This window comes from Argentina silus (assembly GCF_951799395.1).
Source record: "Argentina silus genome assembly, chromosome: 8".
Classification (NCBI taxonomy): domain Eukaryota; kingdom Metazoa; phylum Chordata; class Actinopteri; order Argentiniformes; family Argentinidae; genus Argentina; species Argentina silus.
Genome location: NC_139662.1, coordinates 3,403,031 through 3,427,773, shown reverse-complemented (window position 1 = coordinate 3,427,773; position 24,743 = coordinate 3,403,031). Strand labels below are relative to the sequence as shown.

Sequence of the window (24,743 nt, the reverse complement as noted above, 5' to 3'; positions counted from 1 at the left end):
CTCTTCGAGAGCAACCACCTCTTATGTCACTTCCATAGCTATTCTCTTTCACTATAGCATGGGACACTGCAATATCACTAATTCCCAAATAATACCGCAGTGTGTGAAAGTTTGGGCACTCCCTCTTGTAGCTAATCACCAACCAAGTTCTGTGTGGGAAGGGGAATGAGTGGATGAATGGATATAAATGGAATGAACAAATAAACTGGGACAAAGCCACTGACGCATAGCCTACTGACAGGCCTTTGTTCCTCCTTGTTCTCTAAGTTGACCCCTCCACTGCTTGCCTGGCCCTTGGACAGACAGCACCTCTATTTGTCTTACCTGTGTCTACCTACAGTATATCAGTACACCACTTCAACATTTCAGCAAGGGTTCAGATGTTGCAGATCAGAAATGATTTGATACAGTATCTCACATAGATTAGATTAGATTCAACTTTATTGTCATTGTGCAGAGTACAAGTACAGAGACAACGAAATGCAGTTAGCGTCTAACCAGAAGTGCAAAAAAGCAGAAAAGTGCAGTGTGAACAGTATATACAGGTAGTGCAGTATAGTATAAGTAGTGCAGTGTAAGCAGTATATGAATTAGCAGTAGCATTATAAGCAGAATAAATAGAATGCAGTATGAACAGTGTAAGCAGCATATGAGCTGTATAGGCAATGCAGTATAAGCATGTATATATGTATTAACAGTAACATTAGAGTAAATAACAGAATAAATATGGAATGCTGTATAAACAGGTATGTACAGTATGTACAGATATGTGCAGTGTATTAACAAGAAGAAGCTTTCTTCATTCAATTCATCAATGTGCTTATCAGAATAGAAGTGTTAATCAGTTCAGTTATTGATTTGATGAAAACTACATCTGAAAAATATTGTGATTAAGTTGTGTGATTAAGATATCTTTATAACATGAGATGAAAAAAACCCCAATGGACATGAGTATCAATATCACTTGACTGCGTTGATAGTTGTTGATGAAATGGAGAGGTCAGCCTTGTGCTCAGTGGTCAATCTGGTAGTAGCATTGACGCTGTGGGCTGTGAGGCAGATAAAACGTGCTCTGACAGAGGTGTAAAACACAGACTCTGGGGGCCAGACACCATGGGGCTTAGCAGGACTCACCAGAGCGGAAACAGGCGTCACGGAAATGACTCTCACATGAAGTAACAACAGTTTGATACTACAGTAGTCTTTGTTTAGGCCATACAGTTTTAACACGTTTTGTTGTGGTTGAATATCCATGTAACAGTTGTAAGCTGCCTGTAAACTCTGAGAGAACAGTCAGGAAGTCTTTTGTCCCGTTTTTTCCCTCCTGAATCCCCATCCTAATGTTGTGGTTCTTCCTCTATCGCAGTATGAATGGAAAGACACATTTACAAGCATTTTACTATCTACACTTTTAACATTGTTATGCTCTTGTATTGTATTTTGTGTGTGATGTGTTGGTTGTAAGCCAGGGAAGCTGAGTATACATTTAAAATGTGTCCTAGAAATGGACAATACAGCTTTTGAACTTTGAAGTGATGTTATGTCTATTTTTTTCCATTGTCTGCATGTTTATTGTATGAAAAACCAACCATTTACCCTCACTAACCTCTCCATACTTTCTTCTCTTCCTGTTCAATATTTGGGTATCCTTTTAATCCTCTTTTCTACTGTGGTCTATTGCCGGACAAGAACTAACCTTATAAGGGGAAAGATATTGTTTCTCTCTTCTTTGAAAACATCTACAGTATCTCCTCTCGCCTACTGAATAACTGGAGGATAACTGGAGTTTCTCTTCATCTCACACCCCTTAGTCAGATGTTAAGCACGCCTTGTGAGTTCATACATAGTCCATACTATATTTCAGTCTGACTGAGCTGAGCTGAGACAGGAGTAGGCATTTTGCACCTTAATTTCTCATTAAACCTGAAAAGAACTTCAAAAACGCACCCATAAAAATATAGCATGTTTTAACCATATTGGACAAATTGTCTTGAAAACACTAAAAGCCATGGCAACAAAAGGTGGAATTAAGTGATAAACTCTAAACTAAAATAACCTCCAGTAATAGTACACATACTTACACTTGTCAAAAGTATTATTGGAGCATTTTTTATTTCTGGCTCGTATAAAAGAATGTGACTATATTTGGAGTATGACTAGGTTGCAAACAGTTGCAGTTTTAACTATAGCGGTAAATATAGGTCCCTGTAAATGCCTTTGATGTGAGTACATTTTCTGGTAAGAAACAAACTCCCAAAATAATCTTCACAGCTGTTCTGACTGACAGCCCCTTTCGTTAGTCTCACTGAATAAAAAGATCATAAAGCCAAAGAAAGAAGTGAAAGGAAGAAGCAAGACCTTCATATTTGGGAAAAAAAATAAAAGGATTGTCCAGTCTGTTTTCCTCTGCTCTACTCTTACCACAGGGTTGTAAAGTCTCATATTAATCTCTAATGTGGGAAGGCTAGAGTTGTGTAAGTCAGAGCTCAGAGCTAGAGAGGTCAGAGCTCAGAGCTAGAGAGGTCAGAGTTCAAGATGCCTCCCAGTATCTTGGAATGAGCTTAGTAGCCATCCCAGTTCCAGTCATCTCCTCAACTCACATCTAGTGTGGCTTTACTTAGTTGGAACTGGAGTTGAGCAACACAGACAGATTTCTCAGTGCAGTGTTGTAGCTTGCGCCTCTAATCTGATTTATGCTGCTGTTGGTTAAGGGGCTCCTTCATTCCTTCATTCCTAGGAGGCACTAGCACAGTCCTTGGCTGACCCTAATTGATTTTAATGGGGAAGTTCACTTATTATCCAGCCCCTCTTTGTGGAGTCCCAAGGTAGGTCATGTACGTATATCTCTAATACCCTGTCACAAGGAGCATCGTGGCAGGCGAAAACCCTATCCACTGTAATGAGGAAGTGACCTTGAGTAGAGAAACATCAGCCTGGGTTCAGCCCAGAAGGCATCAGCAGGAGTCCTCTGGATGTGCACTGAGTTACAAATGTGCGCTGGCCTGCCCCTGGACAAATCTATCACAAGCTCTCTGACAGCATTAGAGATGATAACAGCCATTGGTTTTATATTAACTACATTAGTTCACTGTGTCATCCACCCCTGAAAAGACAGGAACCAGACATGAGGAAATCGCCCAGAATGATGTTGTCATGCTTGCATTTATATTTAATGTTTGTGTTATTCACATCCTCTTTGTGTATCTAATATTTAGTTAGGGTTAGGGTTTATGTGGTTTAACTAATTTATGTGGTTTAACTGAAGTAGACAGCATAATGCACAATGAATGGCTATTTTTCTTGGCTCATGAATCTGAGTGAAATTAATAGAGAGCTCATTTGATTCATTTGAAGAGTGAAAGTTTTCTCACAGTGAGGGCTCCTCTTGTGACCATGCCCAAATTGATCTCCTGATTATAATCATTCAACCATGACCACAATTCCTGGTCATATCAAGGGAAAGCCTTGTTGTAGCAATCTTAACTGAACAGTTTCAAATCAGAGACTACCTGAGGGTAGTCATATTATATGAGAGGGCAGCTAAGAGCCTCTCTGTGTAATGAAAGATAACCCATATAATAAATATTGACCACTAAAACATTGCAAAGGATAGATAAGCCATGACCCTCAAGCAACCTTCTGTAACACTGCTGTACATACTGGATTGGTACTTGAAAATAATGCATGTTCATTTTACTTCTCTTCCCAGAGTTACATACTGCACCTCCACTGCCCACACAAGAAACAGATTATTATTCTTTTTTTTCTTTTTTTTCTTTTTACAAATCACACCAATCAAAGTATCTTTATATAACATTTGAAATGTTGCTATATATATTTAGTTTAATTTTATATACACATAAAGATACAACATGTATGTAGCTGGTATAGTAATGATCTTAAAAAACATTGTAACAGAGTTTTGCCATATAGTAAGTCTGTCATGCAGTTGAAGGGCCTATGCAGTATATTTCGGAGGAATGAAAATATAACAAAGAACATAAAAAGAAAAAATATATATTTCCATTGCTCGTTTAGACAGAATAAATAAAAGATATTATAACAAAGATGGCTCAAGGTGTGACATAATATTAATCTGATCCCTGCTCTGGTGATAGTTTTGTCTACGAATAACCTAGGACATCATAGGAAGCCTAATCAAGAGAGGGAGGCCCCTCTACAGTATGCTGCAGCTTACAATAGAGGCACTTGGTTTGGATGTGAGCGATTCATTCTCATCCTGATATCAACTTCATCCAAGTTTTTTGTCATAATACAACTGATGTTTTGCATTCTATATACAACTCATATTGATAAATCCTAAATACAGTATTTTGTGAGTAGCATCCTAAAAACCTGTATTGTTATGACCTGAAATGCAACTATCGCTCTACATGTTTCCTAATAGGTAGCATAAAACTTTGGTTGTATAGACTTCTTGTTGTTTCATCACTAAACTGAAGTACATTTAGTTGGAGCCTTACAATTGTATGATATATATTATACATTCAACATAATCGTACACAATTGCTATTACTAATGGTCAGTCTGTTTTATACATTCAATAAATATATTCCACAATGTCTATTGATTTACATGGAATGCATTGGTGTTGCAATTGTGATATTCATTTGTTGTGTCCTTGTTGCAACATCCACATCAAGTTAAGTTTCTTCTTGTCTTTACTCATTGTGTTTCTGCTTGTGTGTACATCTAAAACCATAAATTCCCAGTTGTGAGACATGTCGTGACCTAATTCTTTTTCATGTTACCCAGTAGTTTGTTGTAAACTTCAAAGTGTCTCCTACTGATTATTTGAGGTATGACAATAATTTCCTCTTGTTTATGAATTATGCATTCATGAGATTCAGGCTGGAGGGTGGCGGTGAACTGAAATGCTGTAGCAGTATGAAATGTAATCACATAATTGTGTCCCAGCTTATTGTCGAAATGTGGACTGTCAAATTAATTCATCTTTCTCTCTCTCTCTCCCTTTGCTGAACATGTGCGTTCCCTTGTGATGTGTGTGTTTATCTAGAGTTATTCAGAATCCGCTCCATGTCGCATCCCCCGTGGTGCGCTGCATCGTTTGAGCTGTTTCTCCCCAGCCCTCACAGGTCACCATTGTTCTTGGAAACTAGATTCCTCTCCTGAGTGAATATGAATTCCACCTCAGGCATCCATTTCGAATCCATTTGGTTTGATTTTCTAAAGTAGGACGCAGGATGGCTCCCACAGTTGCAACATGCATGTCATACCCTGTCTGTTCTTATTTCGAGTCCCGGTCCTGTACTCTCTCTCACTCTGAGCCCATTGCTTTGTTTTCTCGGAGTACAGTGAGCCTGTGCACTGCTTTGTACGTTAGGCATGCTGTCAGTCCATTAAAGCACGGCCCATTCCTCTTACATGTGGTGAAATGATTTGTAGCTGTCAAGGGAATTGAATAGCTTCTGTTCTGTTTAGGCCAGACAACACTGTAGAGTAGCTTTGAGTATATCGATGTACAGTATCTTTTCTCACTCCATGGTGATTCACATTCATAAAAGTGCATGAATATCTTTTTATATGTCTTTGTTTTCTATGTCTTTGTTCCATTTGTACTGTACCACGTGGCAGATCCTGTTGGTGATACCAATATTCACATTCTTCAGTGAAAGGGTGAAGAGACAGGTGAAGTTTCATAAGGGTTCCAGCACAATACAGCTGTCGCTGTTACTGAAATTGTCTGGTGGAGGTCAGTGTGGGCTGTTTGTGGCAGGTGTGGTGTGTGTGTGTGTGTGTGCGTGCGTGTGTGCGTGTGTGCGTGTGTGCGTGTGTGCGTGTGTTTGTATGTGCCTGTGTGCTTGCTTGCGTGTGTGTGTCAGTACAGATTGTCCTTGGTGGTTGAGGTGTGTGTGGTGGTGGAGTCATCGGGTAGTGAGCCCCTACGGGAAGGTCGTGATCTGCAGCGCAGCAGGGCCTGCAGCTCTCTGGACACACTGCTGGAGAAGGCTGTGTAGATCCAAGGGTTGGTGCACGAGTTCAGACTGGCCAGAAGCATCAGGATGGTGAAGGCCACGCCTGCAGAGAGGGGACACACACACACACACACACACACACACACACACACACACACACACACACACACACACACACACACACACACACACACACACACACACACACACACACACACAGAAACATCAGTCAGACTACAGGGGACATTACGAGAGCCAGCACGGCAGCAGCAGTATTGTGAATTGCAGCAGGGGAGAGTGATGGCTGGCTAGAGTGTGAAGGGCAGATAAATGGAGTAGTTGAGGTCATAGTTCTGCTCCTTTTTGGTAACAGAGGGGAAATTAATACATAACAGTATTCCGAATGAAAATAAACTGTTTACGATCTTCAGTTTAGTTTTTATTTCCCTCTGGAACAATAACATATGCTGTGATTTCCTTCTGGGACAAAAACCTTTCCTTTTGGCAATTTCTAACTTCTAATATTAAGTTTTTATGCAATAAGTAGGACACGCATTGACCTCACTATAGCCAAACCAGGAAGACAGAGAGAAACTAAGTTTGACTGTAGACTACACAGCTGATAATAATCAAGTCTTACTGTGGGTCTATGTGTGTGTGTGTGTGTGTGTGTGTGTGTGTGTGTGTGTGTGTGTGTGTGCGTGCGTAAGTGTGTGTTTGTGTGTGTGTGTGTGTGTGTGTGCGTGCGTGTGCGCGCGTAACTGTGTATGTGCATGTGTGCGTGCGTGTGTGTGTGTGTGTGTGTGTGTGTGTGTGTGTGTGTGTGTGTGTGTGTGTGTGTGTGTGTGAGCTATTGGCAGAGAGTGTTGTTGTTGAAATGTCAACATCTGGCCAGGGTGTGAAAGCAGCAGGGGATACAAACAGGTTATTTACTGGCACTGAGGTATGTTATGTGCTTCAGATGTACGGAAAAACCCAGCAAAGTTGTAAGGCTGATCGACTGTCAGGAGTGACTGCCAGGAAAGCTCTGACATCAATAGATAACATCTTTCCAACTGCTTATAATACTGAGAAGTGCTATCCAGAGGTGAAAAATGGTTTTGGAAAAAGGTTTTGGAAAAAAGCGAAGCAAATTTCCTTTTTAGACGTCAATGACCATACATCATATTCATGTAAGCATTGTCACAACAGTTAGAATTAGATATAATCTTTGGAGCAACAAGTGTAATTATATAATATAGATGTGGAGGTACAAAAATGCAGATGCTACCAATGGCCTTAATATGGGGGTGGGGTGCTTAGTGGAGGTCTAACCTTGGTCTGGAGGGTTGGGGTCCCAGGCTGCCCACAGCTGGACGATGAAGAAGGGAGACCAGCAGAAGGTGTAGACAAGCACGATTACTAGAGTCATCCTCACTGTCTTGGACATGGCCTTGGAGATGCTGGGAGGGGGGGGGGGCAAGGGAGGCGGGGGAGGGTACTCCAGGGAGGGGCGGGGGGAGGCAGAGGAGGGCAGCTCGTAGGAGGCATAGGACTGGCAGTAGCAGCAGGCATTGTTGGGTCCAGGTCCGTGTGAACAGTCACAACGAGGATCGGCCACAGCTGTGCTGGAACCCTTCCTGTTGCCGAGGCCGAGGCCGAGGCCATGGGGAATGGAAGGCAGGTTGTCGGGGCTGTTGAATGGCTGTTGTTGTGCTGTGCGCTCGTTGTGACAGCTGTTGTACTGCGGGGCAGCGGGTGATAGGTAATCATAGCAGTCTGAGCTCCCTCCGGGCTGACTGGAGGAGACGGGGGGGCAGTGAGAGCTAGTGGGGTTGTTGTTCATGGTCTTTAAAAGTTGTCCTCCTCTCCCGTCCCTACTGCCGCCTCCTCCCCCTCTCCCCCTCTCCCTCGCTCTCTGGTCATCCTCTTTTTTGACACTATGAAAGCGGAAAATTACAGTGCTCTTCTTGAGCTCCGCTGACACCGCTCTCTCCGACTTCAGGTAGATGTTGTTGTGAATTTCTCGGAAGATTCTTATCTAAACGTAGAGAAGCATTCAAATTAATTAGGTTAAAATAGACATCGAAATAGTAAACAGTGAGCACATAGAGAGAGAGATTAGTTTATCCAGTCACCGAAACACAGAGTCCAAAAGTAGTTATTTATGTTGGCTAATTGACTGCTAGATTATGTTGCCTGAAGTAGGCCTAGCCCATGACTTTGGAACAAAATGGGTCTCAAATCATGTCTTGCAAAAGTACGATAAAGATAAAGTAACTTGATTAGAAATACATGTGCAAAATTCCCATTTTCTGGCATAGTTCTGAATACATTTCTGTGCTTAGCAGGGTCCCCAAAGGGGGCAGATTTTTGAACCAGTGGACACAGCATGGTCCGCTGAGTGTTGTGTTAATTAGAGGAAATAGCTGGACCCTGGAAATATCTTTCCCTAAATAGAGCAGCTCTGACTAAATTGAGGCAGCCCAGAATGTCTATCCCCCACGGGATGCTGCACAACACCATAGTAACCACCCCCCTGCGGCTTATTGAACAATCCCTGCCAAATACAGCTTCATCAAAACAAAGCACACTTTATTCATGCCACTTTCATTTAAAGATGCTCTGTAGCCTGCCTCCCACTGTGTTGGTGTATGGTCACCCTGTATTGTCTTACCTGACAGACAGTGATGATCATTGCAGGCAGTAGAAACACTGCCACTGTCATCCAGGTCACGTAGGCCTTGAGCCCCCACGGCTCGGCAAAGTGACCCCAGCACTCAAACTCCCCAGGAGACACTTCCGACCTGGAGAAGATGAACATCTGACAGGCCGGAGGAGAAGGGAAGGGGGTCACAACGAAACAAACATCACCATCCATTTCCATCACCAACTACCAGAAGGCAAACCTTCTGTCTCAATCTTCCATCGACCTCATGGTTATAACAAATACACCAAAAAAGGACCATCTGGGTTTTTTACTGTAGGATCAGGGAATGAATGTCCCACTGAGTGTTAATTTTCTGAGTCAGCATGTACAGTAGTCTGTTAGTCTGTCTGTCTGTCTATCTGTCTGTCTGTCTGTCTGTCTGTCTGTCTGTCTGTCTGTCTGTCTGTCTGTCTGTCTGTCTGTCTGTCAGTCTGTCCCTAGTACTGTACCTGTGGTATACTGAGCAGCAGGGCCAGGCCCCAGGCCACCATGACTGGGGTGTTCCAGCGGGACATGGCGCCTCCGCGGTAGGCCTGCAGCGGGCAGCAAATGGCATGGTGGCGGTCCACTGTCATGGCTACTATCATGTAGGAGGAGGCGAACATGCCCACGATCTGCAGGTACTTGATGGAACGGCAGAGCACGTCCGGCCCCTGGAACCTCTCTGTGATGTCCCACACCAGCTGAGGAAGCACCTGAGGGATGGACACATGACACTGTCGGCACAGTTCCACCCTCTTTGGCTCAACACAACACAGGCTATAGCAAATGTTCATTGTTTGCTTTTGAAAACTGCGCCCACCATTACAATATAGGGCGACTGGGCGAGTGTATGTTTACAGTATTTGTAATTTAGGACAGGGTTAAACACAATCCACAGCGGTGGTAGAGGATTAGAGGTGCAGCATTCTTGACTCATTCATATTGTTGCCCTCAAAGCCATAAGTAAACAGGTCACGGACAGACTGGTCACCTTAGCATGTTTAATCTGCCATCTCACCACAGTTTCCATACATCATCATCATTACATTACATAAGGTCAGAGTTCACTGGTGTTGATTCCATTAATACCAATGTGTTGCCATAGCAACCCGTGAGCTCACCTGAAAGAAGGCCACCACCAGGTCAGCCACACACAGGTTGACCATGAAAAGGTGCATTGGTGCGTTTTGCTTCCTCCTCCTCAGCAGCACCCACAGCACAAAGCCGTTCCCGAGGGTCGTGAGAGCCAGCACAAGGCCCAGCACCCCGATCTCAGCCCGGGCCAGGCCGAGGTCACGCACTCTGGGCTGGGGCAGCGTGTGAGGAGGGATGGCCGAGGTGTTCTCTGGGACGATCCAGAAATAGGACCCCCCTCCATGAGAACTGTTGAGGGAGGCAAAGTCTGAGAAGAAGGGGGAGGAAGTGAGGTTGGTCCTTGCTGTGGCCGCCAGAGAGGAGGAGTGGGCTAGTCCATCCCAACCCTTTTCCCCGGAGATGGTCTCCATGCCTGAAAGACAAACAGCATCTTCTATCAATACACAATAAAGTCTGGTGTGTTTATGAGTGGAGTGCACCCCCAAAGGCCCCTGTAGAAATGATAGCCTCTCTTATTCTGATCCATGCGAGTCAAAAGCTTGGCTGTTTATCTGTAATAAAATAAACATGCAGCTAAGATTTTATAACAAACCACTGGGTTGTTAGTTTTCATAAACCAATGTTTAATGAATGGTCTTCAATTGCCCTCCAATTTGTTGGTCAGACATGTTCACTTACAGTCTCTCTCTCCCCCTTCCCTCCCTTCCTTCCTTATGCCTTATCTAACTAATCAGACATTTTGCTTTAAAGGGTCAATATAGGAGGGAAACATTGTGATATTGTACATGCAACTGCATGCTTCAAGTTAGAAAAGATAAAGGGAGAGAGCACAAATGACAAGGGATACCCTTTGTAATACTGTAAGAGGCTTTGTTTTATTAGGATTATGAGATATATAATAATATCAAGTAATTATATTTTATGAAGGGTAGGCCAATTATTCAATTGTTTTGTCCATAGCGTTGTTCCATTATCAAGCAAAACAGTTTTATGGTTTTATTATATTATACAAACATGAGGTGTACTGTATGTTATTATGGTAAATGTCAGCTGCATGCTCCTCGTTATTGCTGTATGTAGTGTTTTCAGTGACGTCTCTCATTTTTATGTAACAGCTCTACAATGGATCTGTTGGTCTGTCCGTCTACAGTAACTCTCTGCTTCTCTTTGACGTCCTTTGAAGTCCTACCCAGTTTGTTTTCTTTCTCATACTTTCCCGGGGTTGATTTGACAGCTTCTCCCTGTATCCCATCACTCTACTTCACCTTCGCTCTCATCCCTTGCTACCCCATACATTCCTCTTTTCCCTCTCCTTTATCCCAATATAATGATGTTTATTTTCCCCCCATTATAAACAAATAGCGCAAAAGCAAATACAATTGATATGAATGAAATGGACAATTCGAGAAACAGAGTCGTGGGATAGGGAGCAGCCTTGATCAAATAAACAGAGAGAGAGAGAGAGAGAAAGGAAGGGAAGGAGGGAGGAGTGGGAAGAGGCTGGAGGGAGAGTGACAAGGGAAGGATAGAAGCAGGGCAGCTGTGGAAAACCACCCAGGATAGGTGAAAGAAAACCAGCGGAGGTATGGAGAGATGGTTGATAAGACAGAGAAGGAAGTTAGGAAGGAAGGAAATGTGGTCTTGATTACTCTGGTGAAAATTGGGATGTAATTTAGATTTATTTTAAAATAATACTTTGAGTGCTAATGGTACTTTCCCAATCTCCCAAAATAGTGGAAAAAGTATTACTTAACTGGATGTGACTACTGTAACAAATAAGTATATTGTTGCACTCACTTATCCACAAGGACTTAATAGCCAATTTGCTGCTTGTAAAATGTACTGCTTGTAAGTAACATGCTACATACTGGGCTTTGCCAGAGGAATGTATCTAGATGAATGCATGACAACCCAACCCAGCTACATGTGCCTGTGTTCAGCGTGAATGTCAAGGGTAATTCAGTGAAAGAACCGGAGCAGAACCCTATTTCTCTCTTTCTCTCTCTCTCTCTCTCTCTCTCTCTCTCTCTCTCTCTCTCTCTCTCTCTCCTCTCTCTCTCTCACTCTCTCTCTCTCTCTCTCTTTCTCTCTCTCTCTACACTGTGAACCCCGCCATGGTGGTTACCAAACCTTAGGAATCCAAAACATTGCCATAGATGGTGAGATGTTTCATACGTTCAAAGCATCTTCCCACATTTGCGCCAGTTTAATGCACTTTCTGAAAGTAAAGCTGTAGCCTTGAGTGTACTGTACATGCAGTAGATCTCTGTCTCCCTTTGCCTCAATATGGGGTAATTATCTATTTGGTGATAATACCATTTTAATTATTTGTTTAAGCAACAGAGAGGCCTTCTCTTTTTAATCAGACAATCTCTCGGCCTCCCTTTGACTGGACCTTCTTTATACTTCTGCAGCCCTCCAGGTTCCCCACTGTGTAATTAGATGCTCTCATGACCGCTCTGTGACGTCAAAGCTCTAGCCCATTAAAGCTCTAGCTTGTCTTCAAATGTTTGTCCTGACCCAGCTCTTTATGATGCCCCACAGGTTAGTCAAGACAGAATGATAGAATAATAGATCACTTGTAGCGCATCCTTCCTTACCACAGAACAGTTCAATATCTGCTTAATCGGCTTCCAAGATCTCATGATCCATACACTGGTCCCAAGGTGCTAATGAGGTGATAATGACGCCGATCTGAAACTAGCGGTGATTGATCATGTGGTAATAATGAATTATATTTTCATGGTAATTACTTTAGTGGTGATAATTGGTAATTACTTTAAACCTGAATCTGCAAACACATCTCAGTGCTCTCTGTTTGGTTATCGCTGCACTCATCTTCCCTCAACACTTAAGGTGTTGCTTCACCTCCACTTTCTCGAAAGGCTCATACTTGGAATTCAGCTTTGGCCTCTTGTTCTGTGAATAGTCCCTGTAGGACATATTGACTCATTTGCATTTTATTTTAAGTTGACTGAGAAGTTAAGTTGAATGTTCTCTTGCAGCAACGACCTGGAGAAGAGTTTCAGGGGAAAGGAGAGGGGATGAATTAGCCAGTTGAAAGCAGGTGATGATTACTGTACGTGGCCATGATCGTATGAGGGCCAGATTGTGAATTTAGCCAAGACACCAGCATCAACACGCCTACTCTTGCGATAAGTTCCATGGCATCTTTAACGACTCGGACGCATAGAAGTTGGATCCAAAATTCAAGATGGATGATGTACGATTGCCCAATGGATCAACTACAGAAGGAGACCCATGCACAGCTCATGACATACACAAATAAACTGTCCTAAGGGAACATCCCTCATACTGAATACTGGCTAACATTACAGCAAAGCATGATTTGTGCACACCAGCAGGTAAATAACTGAAGAGCTGTGCTAGGTCAAACATAGGGTAATTCCTTACATTTAATCTGTGATATATGGAGTAATTTGAGTTCATGACTCACAGAGCCTCTCTCCTGTAACAACACTGTCAAACACTCCCAAAAGTACTCCCAGTCTGAATGGAAAGTACAAATTGTTTTGTCATATTTTGTGAGATGGTCTGTACACACACACACACACACACACACACCCTATAGTAAGTAAGTGCAGTAGGTTGGTGCCTGTATTTATTGCACCTGTTGGTGCCTGTACCACCCCTGAATCCCTCCCCAGGTTTTCTGCACAAGTAAAATCAGTGAAGAACCATTCGTTTTCCTGTCCCCCTTCATTTCTCCACACCTCTCTGGTCATTCCCCCTCTATTTCTCTCTCCCTCACTGCCTCTCTTCTCTTACACAAGCACACAGCTATGTGCTCAATGCCCCAGGGATCCACCTCAATCCAGAAACAGGTACTCTAGTTAAGTGCAGGGGGAAACACTGCAGTGGTCGTTAACATCTTTCACCATCTCCTCCACTTTGCTTGCATGTTTTGAAGTGTCCGTCTCTGAGGCACTGTGACATAATGTGTCAAATGTGCTGTGAGACTTGGATTAAAATAGCGTCTGTACAAATGCGTGTGGTGACAGAGGGTGAAGTTGGCAGTGCAGGACTAATTAGTGGCCGACATTACACTGAGCTGTACCAGCAGATCAACAGCTGATTCAGTGCCACACTGGAGTTCTGGGAATAATCCAACAAATGAAACAACTATTTTTGGCTCTCGCCAGTATACGTGTCTGTCCCTTCATTAATCCACTTTGACAAAGTCTGACTCAATCTATGACAAATCATGCTTTCCTGTGTTGTGTCCAACCTACCTTCACTCCTCCCTCTCTCTCGCTCTATCTCTCTCTCTCACCCCACACTCCCCCCCCCTCTCTCTCACTCTCCTGTTCTCCCTTCCCCTCTCTCCCACTCCTCTCTCTCTTCTCTCTCATCCTCTCACCCTCCTTTCCACTCTCAACCACTCCCCTCCCCTCTCTCAAGTCTACAGTCTGCTGAGGCAACAGTAGTCACTGTGCATAGCATGATCATTGATCTTTTGGCAATGGGAGAAAAGGTGAGAAAAATATCAAAATGGTACAATCTGATCAACAACAGAGTTGACAGAAAATATGGTATGACTCAACCATTGGATCACGCCATGTTACACTGTGAACCATTGAAGTGCAGCATTATGCTCCGTATTTGTAAAAGCCTTTATTTACATACCAATCAATACCACATTATTCAACCGAGACAGGATGAATCATCTGCTGCCACAGACTGTGCCCTAAAGTTCTATTGGCTTTGATCAGCATTCTGGAATAGAAACACAAATCAGCCTATACAGTTCTCCTTTATCCAGACTCTTACTGTATGTACTTTTGCAGTATGTACTCTCACACATACTAATCAGACCCTTACTCACTTTCATTGTTTGTGAATGGTTACACCTTTCCTATTTGCTTAAAGTTGATTTAAAGTCAAAGTAACGTTCCAGATCCATGTTCGTCTACTTCAATTTGCAGAAAGAAATCAGAAAATCACTTACTGTAGCCTATAGTCTGAAAGTCAAATCCCAACTTTCCTACTCTTTAACACCAAGGTACCACATTCCTCGAAATCTCTTTCTTAATTCACTTTCAGTTCCAGCCTCTATAATAGATCACATGAACAATTCAGGTAAATGCTTTGTTCTTTTGCTTTCTTGCCAAAACAACCCATTAAATGTTAATCGAGGCGGCCACACCTCATTGCACACACTGATACAGTCATTACTCACTCACCTGCATTTCTGTGACATTCTTGTGTGTGACTACTTGACTTTCCTTTGAGGGAATTTGCCTTGAGCCATGGCCAATGCAGGTTTGGACTTACGCACGCCTCGCTATTTCCACAATAGACAGACCAGGAGACGTAACTCAACTAGCCTTGCAGAGGAGAGGGTCCAAGTCCTCCAGCCTTTTCTGATAAAGCCTTTTCACAACCTATTGACTGTTTTTCTTGTAATATATGATTAACCTACAGCCTGTCAGGCGACACATGCCGTAAAGTGAAACTGCTGTTCAAGCCAGTTTTTTGACGTCACAGAAAAGTCTAAAAACTGAAAAAAAGTTTAATGGGTGGAAACTGGCCCAAGTAACCTTACTGACCTAGTACACAGACCTCTGGCCAATCCATAACACAGCACGACACAGCTACGATATTCTCTCTCTCTCTCTCTCTCTCTCTCTCTCTCTCTCTCTCTCTCTCTCTCTCGCCCTCTCTCTCTTTCATGCCAGGTCACTTTCAATTGATATGGTCATGACATGTCCACACAACTTCAAAATCAAATAATAATTCATGTCTACATGTGGAAGCACAAGGATGATTATTTTTCCTGATGGAAGCTCCTATGCGCAATCACAATCAAAGAAGCAATGTTTCAACATCTGTCTTTTCGTCTGAAATGTGCATACCATACAGAGTGCCAAAAGGAAAATGAGAGGCATGCGGTATGTGTGCTGTGATGAACATAGGTGTGATCACAACAGACATTCTGAGTGGGGTTTTGTTCCGTTTTTTTAAACATATGTGTATGATGAATAGGTTATTAGTTTACTGTAAACACACAGTAAATCAGGGTCTGTCTTGGCTCATAAATCTCTTCATGAACATCAAAAGAGTTTTAAGTAGCATGACAGAATACGGGCTAAAACACACACACACACACACACACACACACACACGCACGCACGCACGTACGCACGCACACACACACACACACACACACACACACACACACACACACACACACTGAAAGACGAGCAAGCCAAGGTGAGTCTATACCTTTCTTTCCCTCTGTCTGTCGTCTCTCCCCTTTCTGTCAGTGCATGGTCAACCCCCTCATGCGTGTCCTTTTCTCTGTATGTCTCTACAGAAGGGATGGAGGAACACTCGTTACTCTCCATCTCTATCAACATGGATTACTGTACACAGACCGTTCGCTCTAATAAACAATGGGTAACAATAAAAGAACTATAAATATACAATGGGTAACAATGGGTTTGCATAATTACACTCACCTTGGAAATGTCATTAAACAAAGAATGATGCAAGATATGAATATGCATTTACATACGGTATACTTGTATAATCATTCATATTTGAATTATGTTTACTTTTTCTTATAGTGGCAGTCACTGATTTGTAATATCTATCAGGTTTATCATAAACCCATCAGTCCTCTGGGACTCAGTTGGTAGAGCATGGCGCTAACAGCGTTTAGGTTGGTGGTTTGATTCCCGCTGCGACCATATATACTGAAAAATGTCAGATGCTTTAGAAAAAAATGTCAGCTAAATGGAATGTGTTATTAATTTCACTTCAGCACATTAGTATCATATGTAAAGTCATAGACATGGTACACTGTGACCTCAATTAATTGTCATTATTGTACTGTGCACAATACTCAAACACAATTTACTGCACATAGGAATACAAAGGAAGTCAAAGGTACAGTACTTACTTGCTTGTGGTCCTCTTCACATATTTGTGTCACAGAATCAGAATTCTCCAAAAAATGCACATCTTTGGTTCCACCTACAGCCAAATCCATGCCTTTCCATTGTGTGCAAATTAACGAGTGAATTACACCAATGAAGTTTAAGACAGGGTTAGAGTGGTCTGTCTTAAAGTGTGTGTGATCCTGTGAGTGAGCAGGTTCAGTATGTGAGGATTAAGTGAATATGTCTGTATTTGTCCTGTGGTTGATGGTATGTCCCTGCTACAATAGTTCACAAGTGTGTGTCAGAGTAATCCATTAGATCTCCATGCATTTTCCAGGCTCCTGGTGTGTCCCTCTCTTCTCCCCACTACCTCGGTGTGCCTCTATACACTGACAGGACTGAATTTGAGCTCTGTATACTCTTACCATCCCCTCCTCCCTTCCTTCCCCCTTTCCCCTCCTCCTGGGTCAACTAGCCTGTCCTCTAGGACAGAGGGAGGAGCCAGCAGCCAGAGAGGAGGGGGAGCCGTGTTATTGTACAGTACATACCTATGAACTCTAAAGAGCAGAGCAGGGCGAGAGAGAGAGAGAGAGAGAGAGAGAGAGAGCGAGACACATGCCATGTGTCATTGAAACATTTCTTGTTGTTCTTTCTCAACATCTTAATCCCCCTTTGTTACCAAGCATGAAAAACCTGTGATCTCTATGGAGTTTCCTGTTTTGATGTTGGTCTTGCCTCGAACCTATAAATAAATATTGGCTGACTCAGCTTGGTCAACAACAGGTCACGCCCCATTTGAACACTCCTCTGGGAGTAAGAGTATTGTAGTTTACAATCAAGAAATGGGACACCTGTGTATCGTATCTGTTTTCATCTCATGGGTGCATACATAAAGAGTATTTTTAATCAGGGGGTACTCTCTGTCCATCTGTCTGTCTGTCTGTCTGTCTGTCCAGCTTGGTCTGATGCCAACAGAGAGTAAATGTGTCCCATGGTGTCATAAAGCTAGCCAGTACCTCAAGACAGTGCCAGGTTCAAATCATGTCATACTCAGTCAAACTACAGTATACTGTAATACCTCTGCTGAGGTTGTGCTCTCAGTTTCTCAGAAATGACTGTAATACGATTATCTTAGCTCCTCTGGTCTTTGAGGACATTATGTCACATAGCCACAGAGCAAAAATAAATCCACAATCCACTTGTCTTTAAACTCCAGCTTGTGAGCATAAATGTGCTGGAGGAAAGCGTTTCAGCACTGACAGAGAAGAGAACAGTCACAAAATTAAAATGCAGCAAATCATAGTGTGTGTTTTGGGGAGGAGAACGTCTAGCTGGCCTCATCATCCATCAGGGTGTGAGTTCACAAATATCTCAACAATGACATTTCAACAGAAACCCTGTTTAACACGTTTCAACCAGTCATTACCGAACCATCACCACTCCTCTCTCACTCCTCCAGACATACTATTCACAGCAGATTCACAGCAACCCCAACACAAGTGCTTAGACACAATACTGTATATTGAGTAGGACCAACGTGGATCCATTCAAACATCTCAATGTTCTCTATCAAAATTTCTCAGATTTCTGGCTGGACATTCTTCCACATGTTGAGGCTTTTTTCCAGCCCCTTGTTTTGAGGCCAGAAATGAAATGACAGCTGTTTTCCTTTGAGAGGGAGTCTCTTTTGCGAAACCTTTCAACAGCTTCTTCTCAGAGACCTCCTTGTTCTTATTGAGGGTGTTGAAAGTGGTCAATTGAGGACTTTCTCCACCTGAGGGAGAGGAATACAGTATATTGAACCAGACCCAAAGTGTGTCAGTCAAAGCTGTTTTTCGGGTCCAAGCACTCTTGGCTTCCTCTCCGGGAACCGTAGGAGAACACAAACATGGCCGCCTCAGCCTCTGCAGAGATTAGCGCTCTGCTTTACGAGTAACTTTCTCTCCTTCGCTGCAGTCGAGGGCAAAAAGTTCAAAAAAGCAGTTTATCATCCAGTCAGGCCAGACGTGGGCTGGGACAGAAGTAGGCCACAGACCTTGAGCAGGCGGGTGAATGGGGAGGACTGATTAGACAGAACAACACCTGGCCTCAGGGAGCTAGCCTGGCAGAGTAGTGCATGGAACATCTGAGGAAGCCATTAGCTATCATCTGCCCCATAAATAGCAAAGACATATGAGGAATTTGGGCCCATTTTGTACCATTCCTTTGTATTCACCATACAAATAGAAGATATTGCTGGGATTATACTGTGGAGAGATATTGCTGAGATTATTTTGCTGATAAAGCTATGTTTTACCAATCTGAGATGACCCAGAGTTTATCAATACCAGCCATCTTGTGCTTGTGATGGGTGTTTGTCACCTTGGCTTACTGCAAATCAGGGTCCAACAGTGAGAGAGGTCCAACAGTGAAATTCTTAATTCTCAATCACTTTATGCTACCAGTCATCGAAAAGATGCATTGTCTCCCATTTTAGCATGTGGTCACATGTGGTCACAGTATGATAGCTACAACCACCTTCATGCCAAAATACTGTATAGTTATTATCTCTCTGTGCTCTGTCATGTTAATAGCTTTGAGGACATACAGAAGATGGATAGCCTGGGTATATCAGGTCTGTAATTTCCAGTGCCGGATGGATGCTGATGGAAGCTTTATAGAAAAAATAATAATTTGGCCTATTATTACACAGGATATTCCACAGATGAGTGTTGTATGTACATCATAGGCCATTATGTTACTGTAACTAGTGGCCATAGGGGACTGAGTTGCTGACAGTAGACAAGGTTCTGTTGTAGGAAACAGACCTGTGGGTTTGGCATGCTGGAGTAGTGCTGGCCTGGTGTGTATGTGTGTGTGTGTGCGTGTGTGTGTGTGTGTGCGCGTGTGTGTGTGTGTGTGTGTGTGTGTGCGCGCGTGTGTGTGTGCGTGTGTGTGTGCGTGTGTGTGTGTGCGCGTGTGTGTGCGCGTGCGCGTGTGTGTGCGCGTGTGTGTGTGTGCGTGTGTGTGTGTGCACAGGGCCCTGAGAACATGTTTCTTTCTTAGAAAGGGCTAGAGTGCAGATGACATTCCTTGCTGCAACTGATCTGCTTTCTCATATCTTCCTCATCATCTATCATCTCTTCCGTCTCCTCCTCCTCCTCCTCTGCCTCCTCTTTGTCTCTCTCTCATTTATTGTCCCGGGTCCTGGTCTTTCTCTGTTCTACCGCTCCTGTAAGAAGATATTGATGGGTTTTTGTGTACATAGCAAACATACAAAACAGAGAGATAAGGGAGGGATAAACAGTGGAGCTAACATATTGAAAAAACGACAACAGGGAGAAAATGAAAAGACAGGGGAGGAGAAGAGATAAAAGGCAGAGCAGAGATAATGTGAGGAAAATCAATGAACGAATAAAGAGCAAGATGTTATGTTTAAATGTTTATACTTGGTAAATGGTAATGGAATACATTTGTGAGGTACTTTGGAAATGTTTTAACTATGTTTTGATTTTAACATCAAAGTTATCTTTATGGATATGTGTCATTTGAACCATAAAATGCTTGAGGTTACTGCAAAAACAAACTATGAAACTTTGACGCCCACACGATTTCCTTTATTTTTCTCTTCCATGCTCACAATCCGTCCGTCCGTCCCATCTTGCATCTCTTCCATTGGAAACAAGAAGCTGAGAACAAGAAAAACAAGAGAGGGAGTAACTCAAGCATTAAAGATGGATGGATGGAAGACACTGAAGTAGAAAATGATAGATATCTGCATCCTGGAAAAATGTACTACACATACATCATACAGAGAAAGAATTAGAGGGATTACTGTGGGCGTAGAATACCATTCATCAGTGGTTTATAAGGAGACTATATTCGAGATACTAGTGACATCACTCTAAATCATATACAAATACTGGCTTATACTGCATGGTTTAGGCTACACCCAATAAGCATTATTGCATAACGTCTGTGTGGTAGACCTACTTGACCAAATAAAAAACTAAATCTACTAAATCTACTACAATGTGATAGTTGTGGAAAGCCTGTGTGCAAACACACACAGTTGTCATGTGTTCAATGTGTGATGTGGAGCATGTTTCCACTCTGTGGGAAGTTTGTTTAGAGAAGTGTGAGTGTGTGTGGAGTGAATATGCAGATGGAGATACAGATGTTGGGAGACTATGAATGAGACTGTGAATTAATTAATCTGTGAATGAATCATTGTAGTTCCAGTGTGTGGGTCTCCGCTCTCTGTACTGTAACAAACTGCTTGTGTGTGTGTGTGTGTGTGTGTGTGTGTGTGTGTGTGTGTGTGTGTGTGTGTGTGTGTGTGTGTGTGAGTGTGTGTGTGTGTGTGTGAGTGTGTGTGTGTAAGAGCGTGTGTGTTCCTTCTCATAGACTGGGGAGTTAAGTTGATTATGGGCCTCAACACAGTAGGGGGCAAAGAAAAGGAAAGGAGATATATGCTGTTTACAGTCCACATATTTATCATATCCAGGCTGCATGTATGTAAGTGCTAACGTCATTCTGTTAATTATGATTATGTTTATTTATCTGTAGAGGTGGAAAAAGTAGTAAGGTTTGAATGAGACCAGTGTCATGGGTGCCATGAGCGGAGAGAGGGGCAGGAAGAGAGAGGGAAAGGGGAAGAGGGAGTGCAAGGGAGTGGGGTGAATAGTGCTCTGTTTGGGGAACGGGAGACAAGAGAGAGACTCTTGTGGTATGTTTACATGTTAGTGCGGTTCCAAGTATGATTGAGAATATCTGCTTGTGTGTGTGCCTATAGGTGTGTGTCTATGTCTATGAGTGTGTGTTTGCACATTGAATTACTGGGATTTCGTTTGCAATAATTTATACCTGACCATTATGCATAGCTTAATGTACCTAGTGTCACTGTTTAATTGGTTATGGCTGTGTTTTCAGTTCATAATTCAGTGTTTGTCCTCGGAGATGTCTGGCCTATAACAAGCAGGAGCGTGGTAAAAAGGCTCAGTTCTGGGTATTCCACTATTTAGCATTGCACAGAGCTACCAACCAACACTATCCAACAGGCAGTGTAAATCTGAGCAGCCTTTGGCCTGGAGGTGTTTTGCTGGAGAGACTAGTAGTGTAGTCATAATAGAGAGAGGCAAACCTGATGAACTGTAAGGAAATCAGATGTAATTGCAGAACAGAAATTCCATTACAATTACCCCGGTCTACTATATTTAAGTTATTGCCTTTTTTCTCATGCCCAGTGATTGTTGGTTATGTTATGTATTCATATGTTTCTAAAGCTTTCTTAGAACTGCACTGCAATAATTCAGTGCATACAATATATAAAACTGGTAATATGTTTTGCTATGAAGATATTATCAGCAAAATCGCCCATCTCAAGCAAGCACATTTCTTCGGGCTTTGATGTGAGGTAACATTTTTTTGGAAACAATTGATTTCAGTCCTTAGAGGAGACTAGAGTGTTTTTTTGAGGCCATAGAAGAGGCTGTTTCTCATTATTCAACAGCCAAGGAGGGGAAGAGAGGGTCACAGGGATGGAGAAGGGAAAGGGGAAAAGGGGGAGGCCAATGGAAAGAGACTAGGGAGCTGCATAGAGCAGAGAAAGACTGATGAATAGACAGTGAGATGTTTTTTCTTTTCATATAGGATATAGTATAGTAGTATAGTAGAATAATCTTACAGGATAGGAGGTTGAGGAGAGAGGCAATAACACAAGGGAGAGAGAGAGAGAGAGAGAGCGAGAGCGAGAGCGAGAGAGAGAGAGAGAGAGAGAGAGAGAGAGAGAGAGAGAGAGAGAGGGATTACAGTTCATCTCACATTACTGTCAATGAGACTTTAAGTGTGTCAGTCAGTGTAGTGTGCATGCAAAGTGTCAGGTTAGTGCCCTTCACAGCGACTCCCTGCTCAGTGCTGTGTGTTTAATAGAACCTCCTCATGCATAAACCGAGTCTTTAGTCACCCTGTCACTCTCTGGGTGTACTATAGCACAGCAGACGACAATGAGCTGCCTCTGTCTGTGACCAGAGCTGCTAATCTAATGAAGTAACTCACTTTGCTGTTTTAGGGTGTACTATTTGTTGTGCTGTAAACAGTTCTTAACAACATATCACATTGCTACCGATCCCTTGTTATCAGGTCGTTTAGATCTGTTTTAAGAAAGCAAAGCAGTGTAATACCAATCTGAGAAGCCTATATCTAAAAATGTTTATGAAAGCTTTCCCATACTCCTCTGGGGACGTGATCCCCTGTTCTCTGGGAAAGAGGACAAACAGGATTGCGGTAGAACTGCAGTGCTGGCTACACAATGACCATACAATACATGACCTCTGGCAATTCTAATGGTGAACTGTTTGTGAATTGTGCTCGACGTCTCTATGGAGAAGTGGAGAAATGTCACTTTGAGTTAGAAGTCTGGAGTCTCTCGCGAACCCTGCTTTGTCCTTTCCTGCTACTATGAGACCTTGCACCAGATCTGAGTGGAGTGTACTGGCAAGTGAACACACAGCTCAGACCTCCATCACACTTGTACTGTTAGAAGTGTATGCAAGGGTAGGAAAAGGTATGACCCTGTATCAACTGATGAAATGAAGTCTGTGATTTAGTGACTGTGGGTTAGCTGTTCTGTCTCCAACTTCTTCTCTATCAAGATCTGAAGATCTAAGTAACATCACTGATGTATGACAATTCTTATTCTGTCCTCTCTGTACAACCCCAGCAACTGAACGATTAAGGTGTCTTGAATAGAAGTTGTCATTATAAAAAGATTATGGTAAAGACAGATATACAGTATACTGCATTATTAGGCACTGGGAGGATTGCTGACTATAGTGAATATGACAGGAGCTGTCCAGCAGATGTTCTTAGACACGTGTACAATAGGCCATATACTGTGCAACAATGTAAACAGGGTTAGTATGTACATTAGGTCATGCTAAGCTAAGCATCACGATAGCTATATTCCCACAATCATGTAAGAAGTTCAGATAGAATGTCAGTCACTGTTGTTTTTAGACATATTTCCAGACTGAAGACATTGTAAAGAAACTGTGGTTAGACCTGAAAAGCAATAGGACATTAGCTTTTCATGAGGCACCCAGTATAGTATTAAATGGGCCTGAATAATGGAGAGAGACAGGGGAAAAGGAGAGGGGGTGGGGTTAAAATTAGACTGTGGTCTTTTCAAGCCCTTGTCTTTTGCTACGACTCATTTAGTGTAACTGGGATTAAGACGATTTCCGTATTGTATTTCCATGGAAAATTAGACAGTAAGAGGGGTTGACAGGGAGCAAAGGTGTTAATGTCTGTGTTGAACGCCAGCCTTGATTTTCTGCCATTTTGGGCCCGCCTTATGACTGAGCAGAAGAAAGGTCTGTTTGTCTGTCGTTGGCAGAAATTAGGCATATAAACCACAGACTGCCATCGCCAGACAGTGTGTGACATAAGACTGCTTTATTGAGTTTGCTAGAACCTGAAGCTAAATATGCCAACACACTGTAAACAAACAAACACAAACACAAACTCTTGAAAGGACCGACCATTGGTGTGTGGGTGCAGTGGGTGGGTAGGTGGATAAGGGGAGGCTGAAAGATGGACATTTAACATAAACAGTGGCCATAATTGTGTAAAATACTGTACATCTTCACCTCTGCTCCTGGATTGTTTGGGAATAGGTATCAGAGTGATAGAAACCATGGATTAGATTGGAGTAAAGTATTTGATCTCTGGGGAGGGGGTAAAGCAGGCAAGTATGTGGGCTAGACATGTGTCGACAGAAGGAGCAGGTTGGTAATGGTGAAAGAATGTGAGAAAAGTTTTATTTTGGCCCAGGAGCGTAATAACAACTGGTCTTTAAGTTAAGGTGATGAATGTACATAGTGACACACCAGTAGCTTTCTGCTTATATATCAGTGAGAGAGGGCAAATATACAGACACATCATGCCTCAAGTTAACAGATTAACTTGATACTCATGTTACTACTCCAGCTGTTTCATCAGATAGTATCAATCCTCGGATTCTGATCACATAGGAACCATATTGTTTAATTTCACATTGTATAACACCAACTCTCACCATCTGAACCCTAATGGCAAGACTTCAGTTGAAATGTTTCCCACCAAGAGAGGGCAGGG

The 24,743-nt window shown here is 42.7% G+C and overlaps 1 protein-coding gene across 3 annotated transcripts; it reads right to left on the bottom strand.

Moving 5' to 3' along the window:
• Positions 1 to 3,823: 3,823 nt before the first annotated feature.
• Positions 3,824 to 16,994, bottom strand: avpr2aa (arginine vasopressin receptor 2a, duplicate a). 3 transcript variants are annotated; one of them, XM_083675275.1, is made up of 7 exons: positions 16,649 to 16,994; positions 15,970 to 16,054; positions 9,750 to 10,135; positions 9,096 to 9,341; positions 8,614 to 8,760; positions 7,272 to 7,977; positions 3,824 to 6,060 (listed from the first exon to the last, which is right to left on the bottom strand). In XM_083675275.1, exons 3-7 carry the CDS (start codon positions 10,131 to 10,133, stop codon positions 5,861 to 5,863), a joined length of 1,683 nt encoding a protein of 560 aa, XP_083531401.1. In that variant the 5' UTR covers positions 10,134 to 10,135; positions 15,970 to 16,054; positions 16,649 to 16,994; the 3' UTR covers positions 3,824 to 5,860. The 3 variants fall into 3 exon arrangements, with proteins under 3 accessions (XP_083531401.1, XP_083531403.1, XP_083531402.1); XM_083675277.1 differs by lacking the exon at positions 15,970 to 16,054; XM_083675276.1 differs by lacking the exons at positions 15,970 to 16,054; positions 16,649 to 16,994 and adding an exon at positions 14,928 to 15,110.
• Positions 16,995 to 24,743: the final 7,749 nt, after the last annotated feature.

Coding starts and splice junctions, on each gene's coding strand:
- avpr2aa (XM_083675275.1), bottom strand. CDS start 10,133: ATGGAGACCATCTCCGGGGAAAAGGGTTGGGATGGACTAGCCCACTCC. Junction 8,761..9,095: donor TGCTGCTCAGTATACCACAG/GTACAGTACTAG, acceptor CCGGCCTGTCAG/ATGTTCATCTTCTCCAGGTC. Junction 6,061..7,271: donor CCCCAACCCTCCAGACCAAG/GTTAGACCTCCA, acceptor CCCTCTCTGCAG/GCGTGGCCTTCACCATCCTG.